At 53.6% G+C, this 16,635-nt stretch overlaps 2 protein-coding genes across 4 annotated transcripts in view; one reads left to right on the plus strand and one right to left on the minus strand.

The window, feature by feature from the left end:
- The first annotated feature begins 1,899 nt into the window (after positions 1-1,899).
- Positions 1,900-3,140, plus strand: CCL17 (C-C motif chemokine ligand 17). Its single transcript, XM_068411022.1, has 3 exons — positions 1,900-1,966; positions 2,633-2,738; positions 3,050-3,140. Exons 1-3 carry the CDS (start codon positions 1,900-1,902, stop codon positions 3,138-3,140), a joined length of 264 nt encoding a protein of 87 aa, XP_068267123.1.
- Positions 3,141-4,481: 1,341 nt separating this feature from the next.
- RANBP10 (RAN binding protein 10) overlaps positions 4,482-16,635 on the minus strand; it is an 88,179-nt gene continuing 76,025 nt past the window's right edge. For 2 of the 3 annotated variants that reach the window (XM_068411008.1, XM_068411006.1), the window contains exons 11-14: positions 16,016-16,140; positions 14,716-14,861; positions 14,127-14,238; positions 4,482-11,911 (exon numbers count right to left, since the gene is read on the minus strand). In XM_068411008.1, the coding sequence (XP_068267109.1) occupies positions 11,781-11,911; positions 14,127-14,238; positions 14,716-14,861; positions 16,016-16,140 (514 nt within the window). In that variant the 3' untranslated portion in view covers positions 4,482-11,780. The remainder of the gene's footprint in view (positions 11,912-14,126; positions 14,239-14,715; positions 14,862-16,015; positions 16,141-16,635) is intronic. The other variant, XM_068411007.1, reaches the window with a different exon arrangement.

The raw sequence follows: 16,635 nt of genomic DNA on the forward strand, positions 1-16,635 counted from the left end.
AGCAAGGAGGAGCATCCCATCACCTGGAGGAGCCAGCACCGGAGCCAAGCAAGGCCTTACCTCCATCCTGGTCCTTCATCCGCCTTCCCCAGCGCTGGCTCCCGGCACAGAACCAGCATCGCCATGACCTTGGCCCCAGCTGAGCCCATTGAGAGGCATCTTGCCCCATCCCACAGTGCACATTGGTCCCACCGGCCCCTGCCCCACGGTGCATTTGGGTCCCACCAGCCCCTGCCCCATGGTGCATGTGGGTCCCTGGCAGCTCCCCAACCAGGGGCTGTCCTGCTGAGCAGGAGCACGTCCCTGCAGGGTCCCTTTTAAGCGATGTCTAGGAGGTTGTGTGACCCTGGTGGCTTGTTGGGCTTGAGGGTCTGTACATGGGGGACGTGGTAGGAGCTGGAAAGGGGAAGGTGGGAGAGCTGGGGGGGATGCAGACTGTAGAAGGGGGCTCAGGAGTATCAGGTGTTTTTTCCTGCAGAGCCCTTTTCTGGGGAAAAGTGGCATTAGAAACCTGCAGTGCCGTGCCCAGCTCTCCTCATGGTCACCCTGCCGCCCTGCCAGGTCACCAGACCCGGTGTCCTGCAGACCACATCTTCCAAACCAGAGCTGTCAGCACATTTGGTTTGTTTCCTTCTCCTTTCTCCTTCCAGAGAAGTCACGCAAACATGAGATAATCTCCAAGGAAGTCTGCTTCCACCTTTCTTCTCCAAGAAGCCCTGGCTTGCCCCATCGCCAAGCCACAGCCAGGTTCCCCCCCATGCTCCCACTCACCACCATCCCACGTGGGTGCCCACTGGGTCCTCACCCCCTCCTCACACTCAGACCACAGATGCATCTCACCTTCCCAGGAGCAGACCTCTGCATGGAAGCTGGGCTGATGTCCACCAGCGCCCTGTGGTGCTGCCGTCGGGGTCTGTGCCACCCACCCCTCCTGCTCTCGGGGTCCTCTCTGGGGTCTGGGGTGACTCTCTTGAGCTTGTGGCAGGGTTTGGCCCATCTCCCTGCAGAAATGACCTGTCCGTGCACTGATGACCTGTCTGATGACCACAAGCCCCCATCCCTCTGACCTTCTCATTTCAATCCCATGGCCGGTGTGGGAGGCAGAGGCAATGCTTGGGATCAGACCTGGCATCAGACCTGGACTCTCCTCAGATGCCCTGCTGCTGTTGCCCCAATTTTCCCCTTCTATAAAGTCTCCAGAACCCACCAAAGTCATCTCTGCTCCTGGGTCTCTCTTAGCTCTGTCCAATGTGTCTTTTCCTGCGTGAAAACACCTCTCCCATCCCATCCCACCCCATCCCATCCCATCCCATCCCATCCCATCCCATCCCATCCCACCCCATGCTGAGTGCTTCAGCAGGTCACTGCCTAACCTGGCACCCTTGGTATGGCCCATGTGGTTGAGGAGGCCGGTCTGGGGGGACTCATTAGTCACTTGCCTTTGACGACTCAGGCAAACCAGTTAAACCTGTCAGTGACCTCTTCTTGCTCAGAGACTTTGGGTTGTCTCACCTGTTAGAAATAGCCAGCGAGCGTTAGACTCGATGACTTGCCTTCACAGAAAGTTGGGTTTAATCTGCTTTCCTGGGTAAATTTCGGTTCCCCTAAAGCCTCCTGGAAGCTCCTCGCAGCCTCGCAGCTCTTCCGCAGAAAGCAGAAGTGGCTGCCCCGCTCCTCAGCCTCTTCCACCCACCGCTGGACGTGCCCCCAGAAGAAACAACAACAAAAATCCCCTCGTCCCTGGGAAGAGGCTTCTTAGAACATGTCCAACATTTTTGGAAAAGCAGTTAGAGTGGGTGGCAGGCAGAGGATAAATTATGGCACAGCCAGAGCCAAAGCCATGGACACGGGGCAGGGTGGCACGAAGCAGGACAGATGAAGAGCCCTTCCACAGCCACCATGCTCGCTGCAAGGACCGTCCTGCTGCTCACGATGCTCCTCACCTTCTCCCTGCACCACACCACGGGTAAGGCACCTCATCCTGATGGAGAGGTCCCCTCGGGGAGGTCAGGCAAGAAACCCTGGCACGCAGAGGGGATGGTGCTGCTGGCAGGAGGAGCAACCCCCTGCTTGTCCCTGCATGTCCCAAGGAGCAGGGAAGGATGGAGATGGCACCTGGGGCTGTTGGTGTGGGGTGAGCCGTGTCCTTGTGAGGTTCCTCTGCAGAGGAGACCTCAGGGGCTTGGGGAGGTGCTGCGGGAGCTCGGAAGAGGCTCTGGCCACCGTTCCCCAGGTCTCAGCTGGATGAGCTTGTGACTTGAGTCGGGGGAGCACGTGTGGCTGTTCGGAGCCTCCCAAAACACCTCACAAGTTGTGTCCCCACCTTAGAAACCCCCAAAACCTCGTCCCCAGACCGAGCGCCCCGACCTCACCATGCACGTTGGCAGCTGCAGCGATGCAGGCTGTGGGGTGTCAGGTCCTGTGCCGTTCCCCAGCCCTGGCCACGTGTCCCTGTCCTGTGCTTGCTGCCACGAAGGGACACAAATCCCACCATGGGATGCTGTGGGAGCTGCTGAGAAGCTCCACGACCTCCATCCCGTGCTCGCTATCGTGTGGTGTCGGCATCTGGCAGCGCAATTTGTTGCGAAATGCTTCCAAGGACCTTCACGAGGTCGCTCCCTTCCCTCCACAGCCCACTTCACGCCCACCGAATGCTGCTTCAAGCTCGCGCAGAAACCCGTCCGGCACGTGCAGAGCTTCTACGAGACGCCCAGCGACTGCTCCTTGACCGCAGTTGTGTGAGTACCCCTGGGGTTCGCCTCCCACCCCGGGCACAGCATCGTGGCTGGGGGCTGGAGCAGCTCCCCCCATCCCGTCCTGCCCCGCGGGATGGGCAGAGGGGGGGAAAAAATGAGGTTTTGGTGCTTTCTGCTAATTCCAGTGGTCTGGAAAGACACAGACGTGCACCACCAGCCCTGCACGAGGAGGGCAGGGGCTGGTGGAGATCAGCTCCAAGCCCCCACCGAGGATGGGGCTGCACACAGGGAGGGAAGCAGGGCATGGGAAGGGAAGGGCTCCCAGTTCACGTTTTCACTCTCTTTCCTCACAGGATTGTGGCTGCCAGCGGTGACGAGGTCTGCGCCGACCCCAAGAAGCCCTGGGTGAAGAAAGTCATGAAAAAGCTTCGAAGGAAAAAGTAAAATCCTCCTTCTGCCGCCCACACCCGACTCACCCCTCCAGTCCTCCCGTCTCTGGACGGAGCAGACAGTGCTCATGGTGCTCCAAAGGGTCCCGTGGTGGTGGGCACCGGTGCCGCAGGCAGAGCCAGCCCGTACCCCGGCGGGACCGGGTGTCACAGTGGCATGGACCAGCCGGCCACCACGTCCCTCCCGCTGTCACTGCCCTGCCAGGATGTGCTCAGTGGAGCAAATATTTATAATAAAGACTCTTTGCCATGAGCTGCTCTTAGAGATTTTCCTAATTCTTCAGCCCAAGGAACAGATCCTTCAAGCCAGGGCATGGTGCCACCAAAGAACCCCTTTGCTACGGGCACGTGTTCCTCCAGGCTCAGAGCAAACTGTGCCTGGTCACTGTGTGCTTCATTGGGAACCTGATAGTCTTGACCCATAGGTCAAGGACCCCCAGATGAGGTTACCCTGTCCCATAGGTATGACTATACATCCTTACAGCATGTTCTCGGCCCCACGGGCTTTGTAGGAGCTCCAAAATTAGGTGGGAGGGAGGAGAGGGTTCAGGGAGAAGATACGGAGCTGCCAAACTCTTAACACCTTGTCAGCTTCTAAATATGCTGATGGCCACTGCAAAATAAGTGAGGGAGCTGAAAAACGTCTGCAGTGCCAGGAGGGTGAGGACACAACCCCTTCGGCAGGGCAGGAGAAGAGGTGCCCGGCTGCAGCCCCCGTGCAGGGCTGGGGTGGGGTGGGATCAGCACCGGACCCCACTGCTCACCTTAGAATCATAGAATAGAATCACAGACTGGTTTGGGTTGGAAGGGACCTTAAAGATCATCTAGTTCCAACCCCCCTGCCACGGGCAGGGACACCTTCCACCAGACCAGGTTGCTCCAAGCCCCATCCAACCTGCCCTTGAACACTGCCAGGGAGGGGGCAGCCACAGCTTCTCTGGGCAGCCTGGGCCAGGGTCTCACCACCCTCAAGGCAAAGAATTTCTTCCTCAGATCTCATCTCAATCTCCCCTCTTTCAGTTTAAAACCGTTGCCCCTCGTCCTGTCACTCCATGCCCTTGTCAAAAGCCCCTCTCCAGCTTTCCTGTAGCCCCTTCAGGCACTGGAAGGTGCTAGAAGGTCTCCCCGGAGCCTTCTCTTCTCCAGGCTGAACAGCCCCAGCTCTCTCAGCCTGTCTCCAGAGCAGAGGGGCTCCAGCCCTCTGAGCATCTCCGTGGCCTCCTCTGGACTCACTCCAACAGCTCCACGTCCTTCTGATGTTGGGGGCCCCAGAGCTGGACACAGTTGTGCTTCCCCAGCGAGCAGAGACCGACAAAGCACACGGCTCCACGCGAGCTCTTGCACATGGATGTGTATTTTAATAAAAATAATTCTGTCAATATACAGCAGAACGTCCATTTCTTTACCATATTTCCAGTATATTTTCATAGGCTTTTTCTCAGTTAAAATCCCCTCCCCTCCCCTTTTTGACGTTTTCATGCGAAGCATCAGATAACTTAATTCACAAATACTAAGCTTAGACTGAACCAATGTGCACGATTTGTGTTAACGTCCATTTAGCCGCTGTTGTACCAAAGAGGAGAAACTCCCCCCTCCAAAGGCGACGACAAGTCCGGAGCGGCAGAAGATCTGCTCTGTCGCAGCCCAACGCCGGCCGTTCCTCCGGGGCTGGTTGGAAACCTGCAAAGACCTCGCCCCCCCACGCTCCAGCTGAGTGTTTCATACCTGAGTTTTGAGGAACCAGCAGAAGACAGTTTGCTGCGTGGTGGGCAGGTCCTGGGGCTTGCAGCGCCGAAGGGGTTGCGTGCAAGAGGTTCAGGTGCTGGCAGCCTCCTCCTGCCACCCCTGGCTGGAAAGCCATGAAGAAGCGTGCACAGGTAGGACCAAGAGAGAAAAATCCCCATCAAACACCTGTGCAGAGTCCTTGGTCTGGAAGAGTCACCACACTTGTATTGTTTAAAATTTTCTTTAAAATCCTGATTATCCCCAGAGCTGCTGCTGCCTCTCCGTCCTCCAAGCTTGAACTTGTGAGAAGCCCAGCCTGCAAAAACCTCCTGCGTTCCCTCCTGGGGCAAGGCTGCAGCTAAAGCCCTCCTGACCAAGGGGTCAGAGCACGTCCCTGGACCCAAGCGGAGTGACCAGAGAAAAGGTGGTTGCCTGGCCAGGGGAAGTTCAACAAGGTCTGCGTGGCCTCCAGGAATGTTCCTGCGGCGATGGGAGTGTAAATCCCACACGGGACTCAGCTTCTTGCGAGCAGGAGAGAGTTAAGCCTCCCTCTTGGAAAGAAAACAGCTGGCAGGACATGTGCTCCTCAAGCCTGGATGAACTCTTGGCTTGCTGGGCACTGCTACAGCTCAAGGCTGAGGGCTGTGAGCTCCAGTGTGGGACGCAGGGAGAGGGACAGACACGCCACATTCACTCATCCATCACCTGCCACCTCTTGTTGCAGGGAAGGATGGTGGAGAGCAGTTAGTGCTTCCTCTGGAAGAGGCCTCCAGGCTCTCAACTGCTCCCCTTTCCTCCCTGGATCTGCTGTAGCTCCCCCCACACACACCCCGCCAACACCTCCTCCAGCTCTCTGACCTACACAGCAGATGGGACGTGGTCCACAGCCAGCTTTTGGCTCTGAGTAAGAGCTGTCGGCTGCAGTTCCCTCCATTACTCATTCTTTGGGGGCAGCAGAAGGGTCCCAGCAGCACACACATGTCCCCTGTCATGTCCCCCTCCAGCCCTTTTGCAGAAACATCTAAGGACAGAGACATCCAGCTGGAGTCCCAACACCAGCTCCCTACAAGAGACCTACTCCCCTCCGGATCCACCACTCAGGCTGCTCTAACACAGGCAGGGTTTGAAGGAAGATGCTCCTTCTGCGAAGGGGGCTCCCAGATGGACCAGGACCACCTTCCCAAGGAACATGTTCCTTCTCTCATGCTGTGAATAGCTCCATGGGGCCTCACTGCACCCAGGACTGAAGCATGACGGACCTCTCCGCCCGCTGCCCTGTGGGGCAGTTGAAGACTGTGCACTGCTTCTTCACAGACAGAACTTCCTGATACCACGTTGTGCACCGTGTTGCTTCACGGCATTTACCTGCTGCTCTATAGCCTGGCTACCACGGATCACCTTCTCAACCACATCCATGATGGCAGAAGGAACCCTGAAACTTGCATCTAAGCAACACATGCTACGTGAGGATTAAGAAAGACAGGTACCAAAGCACAGCAGCATCACAGCAACCCAACAAGGTTTGCTTTGCTGGAGAAGGAGACGGTTCATCACGGCTGATGGCTAAGGAGGAAGGTGATAAATTCAGTCCCCAGAGTTTGTTACAGCAGCTCTGCATGTTCTGGTTGCTCAAGGGAGCCTCAAGAACAAAGCTATTTAAAGAATGGTAAAGATGCCTTAATAAGTCTATGTGAAAAATAAGGACACAGCCTGAGGACAGGGAGAGATGTCACCGTGAAAAAAACCCAGAAGGAATGAGGAAGCAGATGGGAAAATCCTAGGTGCAGCCACTGGACAACCTCCTCCCAACAGCTGGATGCTACATAGTCAGGGCTTCACTCTGGAGGTCCCTCTCCTTTCTGCTGGCCGCACGCAAAGGCGTAATTTCTACCCAGACTTCAAAGGACCAGCAGAAGTGGTGCAGCCAGCCCAGCTGCAGGCTGACAGGATCCTGGACGGTGACAACAAGGGGATGTCACATGCAGATCTGCCCCTTCAGGCCAGCGCAGCAGAAGGAAGCCCAGGGAGAGCACTTGGATTTGCCACGTCCACGCTCAACAAACGCGCTGCTGGCGTGAGGCACAGAGCTGAGCCGTGGTCTCAAAGCAGCTCCTGCAGCACCAAACGCTGTAGATACAACTTTGGGTGTTCACACAGGGATCGTGGGAGGCAAAGGAGCAAGAAGGGAGGCCTGGTAGCAGTAAGTTTTCCCAAGACAAGCTGGCTCTGAGAGCACATCTAAGGACTCATGGGAAATAAGACTGCTGCCCTCCCTGCTCACGGGAGAGCTTGGCTGAGAGCTCACCTGACCCTGGAAGTCTTGGATCAGCTTTTGTTAAACACCTGCGAGGACAGGATCACAGAGCAGCAAGAGGAATCATCTGGAACAAGATGGTTCCAAGAGGAACAAGAGGAACCAAGAGGAACAAGATTTGGCTCCCCTGGTACAGGAGAGATGTCCACAAACTGGAATGCATTCAGCAGAGGCCACGGAGATGGTCAGAGGCTGGAGTACAAGGTGTATGAGGTGGATACACTTCCCTGAAACCCTTATCCCAGCTATTCCAATGCCTCCAAGTCCCGACTCGATCCCTCACCTCACTCCGAAGTTCTCCCATGTTACTGTTGATGTGACTGCTCTCACTCACTGCTTGTGGGGACAGCACGAACCCAGCAGAGCAACCTACACATCAACCTCATGCGATGGAAGTCCTATATCCAATGCCAACAGCGTTATAACACTGGGCCACAGCTGAGACCGTGTCACCCTCACCAAGAAATGGGAAGCCAGCTGTTGCTACTAAGGGCTACCCAATCACCTCCATGGCTTTACTGAAGGACTCTTGGGAGGAGTGACACCACGAAGGACTGCCCAGATGAAGCAGAGTCTCAGCTGGAGGGTTCTGAGCTCATCTGTTTCTGAGCACAGCACGAGGCACTTGGAATAACAAATCCCAAATCACTTTTATAAAAGTAATTTTTAAACTGCATGAAGCCTCTGGTTAGGTGGACACCCACACTCAAAGGTAAAGACTTCAGTTCAGTTCAGTTCTGTTCGTTTTTTAAAATGATGGCAACAATCCAAACCAAGTCTCAGCTGACACAGAATCAATCACAGAATCACAGAATCAATCAGGTTGGAAGAGCCCTCTGGATCATCGAGTACAACCATTGCCCTGACACTACCATGGCAACTACACCATGGCACTAAGTGCCATGTCCAGTCTTTTCTTAAGCCCCTCCAGAGATGGTGACTCCACCACCTCCCTGGGCAGCCCCTTCCAACGTCTAATGACCCTTGCTGAGAAGAAATGCTTCCTAATGTCTAACATGAACCATCATGGAGCAGCCAGGGACACCAAAGACCAAGAGGCTTTGAAAAATAACCTGGGAAAACCAAGTCAGAAATCTCATCTAGGAATCAGTGGTAGGTTGAAGCCTCTAACTCCACCACACACCGCAAACACATTTCTCTTCCCCACACTGAGTCATGACCACGTCAGTCAGAAGCTGAGCACAACAAGCAGAAACCACTAGTGAAACCTCAAGAACACTTGACATGAAAAAAAAAAAACAAGCAACGGGTATGGGAAAGATAGGACACAGCAGAAAAGCCTTTGAACTCCCCAAAAACCAGAACCAGGACACCAGGTACAAGAGCTGGCAAGAAGCTGGCAGCAGCGATGGATGTTGGTTACAGCTGGGAGACCAGGTAGGAACTGGGTCAAGTGGAAAGGGAAAACAAACTCAGCCTAGCACTGTTGAGGGCAAGAAGTGGAGAGCATCGCTGCTGTCTGGTCTACAGGGATCTACTGCCACTACATGATGCACATCATCAGTGGCAGGAAGAGTGACCCAGCCCCGCTACAAGCAATTAATCATCGTTAAGAGTGTGGCCTCTCAGCACTAACTGTGACACACCAGCAAGATGGTTTCTACTACAGGGAAGGTCTCATGAGAAACCAGAGAGACCATCCCATCACACATTTCTTGGCACCAGAATAACCAGGTATCTAGGAGCATCTCTTGTTTTTTTTCGTAGTGAAAGGGAAACCAAAACAAAAAAAAACGCTCTTGGGTAGTCAGCACATTTTGCTGAGAGACCACGTGGGGTGTTAATATGACGCGTGGCAGAGACTTGGCTTGCATTACCACAAAGAGAAGGAACAAATAAAACTCAGGAAGAGATAAAGATGATGTTGCTACAAAGATGAAAGAGAGGTCCCACTGCAGCCAGCCAGCAGCAAGTCAATGAAGCCCAACAGCAGAGGAAGTCACCAAATGTGAAAGGCAAACCAGGTACTAGAGTATTGCCAACCCAAGTACCCACAATCAACCCTAAACCTTGGTGTAAGTAATGGAGAGCCACAGAACAATATCTCACCAGGCCAAGTTCACGTGCTGCTTCAGGTTCAGCAGCAGCACCGGGGTGCAATGGGTTAGGCTGGGCAGCCTGGCACGTCCAGCCTCAGAGGCTCCAGAAAAGAAGCCTGCCCAAGTTACAATGTCTCTGCAACTGCAGCGACGGAAGGACCACAGGCTGGGCTAACAGCCATCACTAGGACAACGAGCAGAGTTGCAAAATCAATAGATGAGTTTTCAGGCACATGAGCTGTTCCCCAGAATTGAAACAGAATCACAGAATCAATCAGGTTGGAAGAGCCCTCTGGGATCATCCACTCCAACCACTGCCCTGACACCACCATGTCAACTAGACCATGGCACTAAGACCATGGCCATGTCCAGGCTTTTCTTAAACACCTCCAGGGATGGTGACTCCACCACCTCCCGTTCCAATGTCTAATGACCCTTCCTGAGAAGCCCCAGATTTGCAAGTTAAATTCTCCTGCTGAGCGCAGTCCTCTGCTCCTGTCTGCCCAGAAGAACAGCAGTGGTACGCAGAGCTCCCGCTGCTTTTTTCAACCATCTAATAAAATTATCTCCTCCATCCCTAAACCTCCTCTTGCCTGTTTTCTTAGACCACCATGGCTCTAGCACTGCTTCCAAACCTTCACCAAAAGGCAGCGACAGGCATTCCCAACCACCTCCAACACCACCTCCACGTTCACTGCCACAGTCGCCTTCTGCAGTGCGGGGGACACCTGCCCCCCTGCTCTGCCTTGATTTCAGACCTCACGTTCCAGCTGCAAATCCAGCCTGCAAATGCAGAAAACATTTAAAACTCTGGGCTACCGCACAGAGGTCACACACCACCTTCCTTTCTTCAGTGGCACACAAGCTCTCCAGCTGCTTGAAGCCCTGGCAGAGTCTAACCTCCATTTTAAGGGCAAACTTCAACACAATCTGTTCATCTTTCATTGAGCCTTCCAAAAAACCAACGATTTATGAACAGCAGTAAAACACATGTTGGGTCTGAGCACCCCTGGGCACCTCCTCAGAGCTACTGACCTCAAATCCATTTGGTGCAGAATTACAATTCCTCCCGTGCAGCCAGATGGAACCTGAAGTCTCCTAACGGGACACCAGAAGATGCAAAGCACGCGGTCCTGCGGCACAGCCTCACTGGTCAGAAGTCCACGCTCAGAAACACTTACAGGCAGATGGTTTGAATCCCAAAAGCTTAGCAGCACTTGAGGCCCTGGGCCTGACACACATCGCAGCAGGGACACGTTAGTCCGTCTCACTTGGAGGTTACTCGCCCACAGATCCTTGCTGGTCGCTTTTGGACCTGAAACTAAAATAATTTTCTTAATAATCCTTAAAGAAACATTGCTGCTCCCTTCTGACCAGCTCAGACCTTACAAAGCCAATACTAACCCTAACCCTCACCCTGATCTTGGGATGTGCAACCTGGAAGGGTGAGCACGGTTCACACTAGTGTTCTCAAGACACTTCCATAACACACAAGTGTCATTTAGGTCAGTATTATGTGGCGGGGTCAGTAAACACTATTATTATTATTGAGTCTTAGTGACAGAGCCCTCCTACATGGATTTGTGATTTAACACAAAATCTGACAGCCCAAACAGGTAGCACCCACAGATGTTTCCTGCAGGCCAACGTGACCTGCTTCTGCCAAGACAGTGGTAAACAACTTAATCAGTCCTGTCCCTCTAGCTGCTGTGAGAGCTGCATCTACCTTCTCCTCAGGGCTGTGAGATGATTCGACAGTGCAGCCACTAACACAGGCAGTGTCAAGTCTTCTACTCTTCCCACTCACAAAGCCAAGCGTTTGAGAGCCTTGTGCTCTTCGAGAGGCACGCACCATGAAGGACCAAGCTCCTCCAACTCCCATCGTTAGTGCGTGCCAGGACCTACCTCACCACATCTCCTGCCGGGTTGTGTATGGCTGGGACCGAGTCTGGGGGCAATAAATACAGCAGTGACTTTGTGGAGGTGGAAGAGACCTTTTTAATAAACAGGATTCAAATAAAATTAAAAAAAAAAATCCCTCTGAACTGCCACTGCGAGAAGAGTTCAGATAACTAGCACAGAAGATGATGCTCTATGTGCACGATGGAGGGAGAAGGGAAGAAAAGAACAAGCTGTCACCAACTTGATGAGCTTCCTCAGTAAATCAGCAGAAACCAGCTCAGCAACACTCTCCAGATAAAATACTGGTGGATCCATGAGAAACAACTCAACTCAAAATAAAGGGAAATCCCTACATCGGAAGGCGCTACATCAGAACGACCAGCGAAATACTGCGTGCCGCTGGAGCCGCAGCGACGGCAGGGAGACAGGTAAGATCTGCCAGTGGTTCCTGGGGTCAGGAACAGCCACACAGCGAGGGACTCACTCAGTCCTGTCACAGGCAGTGCGTGTGTGTGCTACAGGGGGTGTTGGTGGCAGGGAGGTCAGGCTATCGAACGAGGTGGTGGTGTAGAGCGGCAGCAACGGAGGGTGAAGGGCAGCACTCAACGATGTCAGCTCCGTCTTGCTCTGGTGGCTAGTGCAAATAGTCGTCTACTCTGGCAAAGGAGCAGGAGCCCAAGCCCACGCGAGCCATGAGCCGCAAACACTCCGAGGCCTGGCCCAGGGCAAGCATCAGCGGGGGCTGCTTTGGCAGGTTCTGAGATTCTGTGGGGGCAAAAAAAGAAATCTGTTTAGAAGAGACGTCCTGGCTGCGTGCCGGCTCACCTGCACTTGGGTCCCTCTCAGTCCCACCTGGGCACCAAGCCCAGCATCCCTGGCAGGAGGTGCTGGCTCTGGAAGGAAGCTACTCCTGAGTACCACTGGCTCTGCACCGCTGCTCCTCCACACACCTCACCACCCATGACACGTCCCACGTGGGGCCACAGCTCGACAGGGCCTGTGAGAAACTACTGCTGTGGTGGCCAGAGCAACAAAAAGGCAGTGGAGCTCCTGCTGCCTCAGTGTCTGCCAGAAAACCCTCTGAGCACGAGAGATGTGTCTGCCAGAAAACCCTCAAAGCATGGAAGAATAAGGAAAGGCAGGAGAAGTTGGCACCACGTGAGAGGCAACCTCTCCATCTCTCCCACTTGTGCAAGTCTATGCAGCAGTCCAAGCCCTAGACAAACTCACTGGTCACCGCTTTTTTCACATTCATGTTTGCTACGTATGCAAGAGGGAATCCTCAGCTGAGCTAGACAAGGTGTCTTGCGACCTGTGTGACGAAGCATGTCCAGACACCATCTTTCACATCTCCCTGGTGACACCCCTCAGCAAATTGTCCACGCTCCTCAAGCACTGGACAACCGAAGGCTAGAACTGACCATCCTGCTGGACACCTGCCCATGCTGACTGTCAAGGGGAAGGGACTCTCCTTCCCAAACCATATAATTTCTGTTCCTTTACCCAGACAGAACAGGAGCCCTCATGGGTTTGTTCATCAAGCTGTTCCTTCCCCTAGAAGATAATCTCTAAATCTCCTTCTGGCACACTCAACGTGAGGTGCACAGACCCACAAGGAAATACGTCTGGGCACAGCGAGCTGGACTGTGCACAGGAGCCAAGCATGGGTTTCTGAGACAGAGAAGCTGCCCAGCAGACAGCATCTGGCCGGCTGTGGATGGATGGAGCTCACCCCGGCTGGGGAGTGTCCCATGAAGTTACCTGAGCAATGACACAGCATGTGCAGGGTCTGGTGACAGGATCAAGGGCCCTGCCTAGAACAAATCGATCCCTTTCTTGCAAACTGGTGGCAGGCCATAACCTCATTATCACTACATCCCTTTCTCCACCATGGGATTTTCTGTAGCTGAAGATGCCAGGAGGGCCAGCAACAACATGGCAACTCATTGATTGCAAGCGCAGGACTTCCATCAGGAAAGCTACTACACCAGGTTCAAGACAGGAGAGTAAACACCAACAAGCTGTAGGGCCAAGGAACATGCTTGTCTAAGGAAAATGGAAGAGCAGGCATAAACATTCAGCTCTGAGGACACAGAAGAGGGCAAGAGACTGCTCATACCTGCATCCAGCCATGATCCATCCTGCTGACACAACGAGCAAAGCTCATCAGAAAAAGGGGAGCTGTCTTGCTAGCTGAAGACAACCAACCTATAACCAGAGCTCGGCAGAGAGTGGGGTCCTCTCAGCACAGTTAAGACCAGAAGGGAAAGAGCAACAGGGCTGGACCATTACCACAGCCCCAATTCCAACCCTGGGCTGCGGGCAGCCAGGCTCTCTGGGCTCGAGCAGGCACAGCACACGCTGGGAACACGCAGAGGCAACGCTCGAAGGGAAGCCGGACCCCGCCTGCATTTAACTCTGTGTGTTCAGCAGGAGCTCAAAGGTAACTGGGATCACAACTCCCCTCTGCTTTAGAGCCAACGCTATGGAAACCTGCTTCACTTATGAGCTGCTGCAACAGAGCAACTACATTCCCTACCGGGAAGTAGGATGATGCCAGGACAAACCTCTGCCAACCCAAACAGCATGGAAAAGAGCCCTGGTAATGGCAGCAAAATGATTCAGGTGGGTTCGGAGCAAGAAGGAAGAGGGGCAGGAAATGCATCAAAGAGATCTTGGCTTCTTCAGTTAAGTAGAGGAGGAAAACCCTAATGAGCATCCTCGGAACCAGCACTGAGGAACATCCAAGGGACGGGGCCAAAAGAAGATCAGATCAGGAGGATCTGTTCTCTGCAGGCTTCCCTCCCACCTCCCTTCCTGCATCACTGCCCCATCGATCCCCAGCAACAGAAAAAGAGGCAAAAGCTAAACACGAGGATTTCTCAACTTTTCCTAACACTCCCAGGCTTGTCTGCCCCAGGACAGCCCTTGAGAGCAGGTATGTCCAGTGGGTAGTGCTCACACAGGAACCAGGCCTTACCCAATATAGCACTATTAAGAGCAGCACACACAGGTTCCCTCTGGATCGGGTCCAGCTGCTGACCGACGGGGCAGTTCCAAGGGTCGGAGTAAGCTAACAAGCTAAACGCGTCCTGTATGAGAGAGCAGAAAGGCACAGTGAGGTCATGCACGGCTGCAAACACACGGGAAAACCGCCAAGTCCATCAGCCGGGGCACCTCCTGCCATCACCAAGGTGACAGGTGCCTACCTCCTGAAAAGAAATGGCCCTTTTCTTCTTGGCAGCAAGGGACCACACTGGGCCATCAAGAGAGTGGATTAAAGAGGGTGCCCCCTCCACCTGGCAGGGGAGCCAGCACGGGAAGGCAGGTAGAGTGTCACCTGGAGAGAAGAAGAGCGAAGGCAGGGAGGAGCTGTATGGGTCTCTCCTGCGCCAAGAACTGGGTCTAGATGCTCTACGTTCACTGAGTTGCGACCTCTGATCCCCATGCAGGCCCCCTCTTCCTCACCGGGTGCAGAAGCGGAGGCCACCCAGAGCTCTGCAAGAGAACCCACCACCCCAGTCCTGGCCCAGAGAACTGCTGCAACGCAGCGCAAGGCCCAGGCTTACCTGAAGCATCTTTTTGTGCATCGTGTTCTTCCCATACTCTCTGCAAAGCTGTTCGCTCAGCATCTGCAGCTCCCGCCCAAACTGGATCATTCGCTCCGTGGCGGCGTGGTTCCCTCCGCAGAGCTGCCTCTGCGGGCAGCTGTCTTCTAGAGGAAAGGCAGTGGAGAAATAACCATCTCTCATACCCCACCACTGCCCATTCTGTGCCATGCTACCCATAAACTCCTTCCCCTTCTGGAGCAGGTAGCTGCTCCCTGCTCTAAGTTTATCCCAGTGGAAGCTTTTTCTGATTCCTGCACTACAACAGCCAGTAGAGTTGTTTTCATAGCACCCGTTACACAGAATCACAGACTCCCAGCATGGTTAAGGGTTGGAAGGGACCTCTGGAGATCATCCAGCCCAACCCCCTGCCAAAGCAGGGTCACCCAGAGCACGTTGCACAGGGTCGTGTCCAGACAGGTTTGAATATCTCCAGAGCAGGAGACTCCCCACCCTCCCTGGGCAGCCTGTGCCCAGGCTCTGGCACCCTCCAAGTCAAGATGTTCCTCCTCATATTCAGATGGAACTTCCCATCTTTCAGCTTGTGCCCATACCGTCAGGTACAGGGAAAACTTGAGCTCTGTTTAATGCTTGAGGACTACCTACATATCACATATTCTGATAAAATCAGAGGAACTTTCAACTCTGGCTGTGTTACCCTTTCATGTGTGTCATACAGCACACACAACACGGAAACTCCTGGTCTAACAAACCCTGGACTCAGAAAACTTTCATTAAGAGACACCACCACCACCAACTTCCCAGTATTAGGTGGCTACAACGCCCATTATAACTGGAGGAACCCCCAGTTTCAGAGGTAGTGTAGCTAATTCAGGCCCTCCCTCCTGGCTCAAGCACCCACAGACAAGACAGGCAGAGCTGACCACACTGCGCTGAGGACACTTGGCAGCTGGGCACCAGCCAGCCTTTCACAGCGCCGTTCAGTTCCTCAGCTGGAAGACGTCACAGGACTGCTCTGAGCTGGAATGCACGACCAGCACTGAACAAACCTTTGACTCCTATTGCTTTCCCTGCTCTACAACATCACCAGCACTGCTGCAAGACTATGGAAAGCCAGACCTAGTTTTAGTTCCAGGACAGATTCATTTTCCCCACGAAACGGGCATCCTGAGAACTTCATTCACTGGGGTGGGGGAAGAAACCCAAAGTACATGTTTTTTTCCCACAATCCAATCACAATTTTAACTCCTGATACCAGTTTCTTCTATTTCCCTTTACCCCCCTGCCTCTGAGGCCCTACCCATGCTGGATTCATCCGTCTGCAGGATCTCTTCATGTTTGTAGGTGCCATTCATTATTCTGGTGGATGAGTTTTCCAGGACTCCATTGGGGTAATGCTCAGCTTCCATTTCCATCTCGCTGTCACTGAGGTGAAAGGAGGAAAGAAAGGTCAGATGTCTAAATTAGAAAGGGAAGAAATGAAGAGCTCAGATGCCAAACGGTGCCCAGTAATGGCCAGTAAACCAGGAAAGGTGCCAGTTGGACTACAGGGAGATGGATGGCTTAAACGTTCAAGACAACAGTCTGAATGAGATTGCTGATTAACTGCTGACTAACTGAAATAATGAGAAAATCTTGCTGGGACTTGGGCTCTACATTTAAAAAAAAAGAATCATAAATCCAGCATTATCAAATGATTCTGGTAAATGAAGCGTGAACAAGTGTTTCTCACTCAGTTATGTGCTGTACAGCTCTCGAGGTCACGACAGAGTCCTGCAAACTGTGCTCAGCACAGAGGATGAGCGCCAGCTGCAATTAGCAAGAGATTCTACTAATCACAAGGATATTCTCTGCTCCAGCAGAGCCTCAGACAGCCCTGCACCACCACCCTAGAAAATGAGCCCAAAGGAAGCTCAGTTC

The sequence above is a fragment of the Nyctibius grandis genome, chromosome 12 (assembly GCF_013368605.1).
Source record: "Nyctibius grandis isolate bNycGra1 chromosome 12, bNycGra1.pri, whole genome shotgun sequence".
Taxonomy (NCBI): Eukaryota; Metazoa; Chordata; class Aves; order Nyctibiiformes; family Nyctibiidae; genus Nyctibius; species Nyctibius grandis.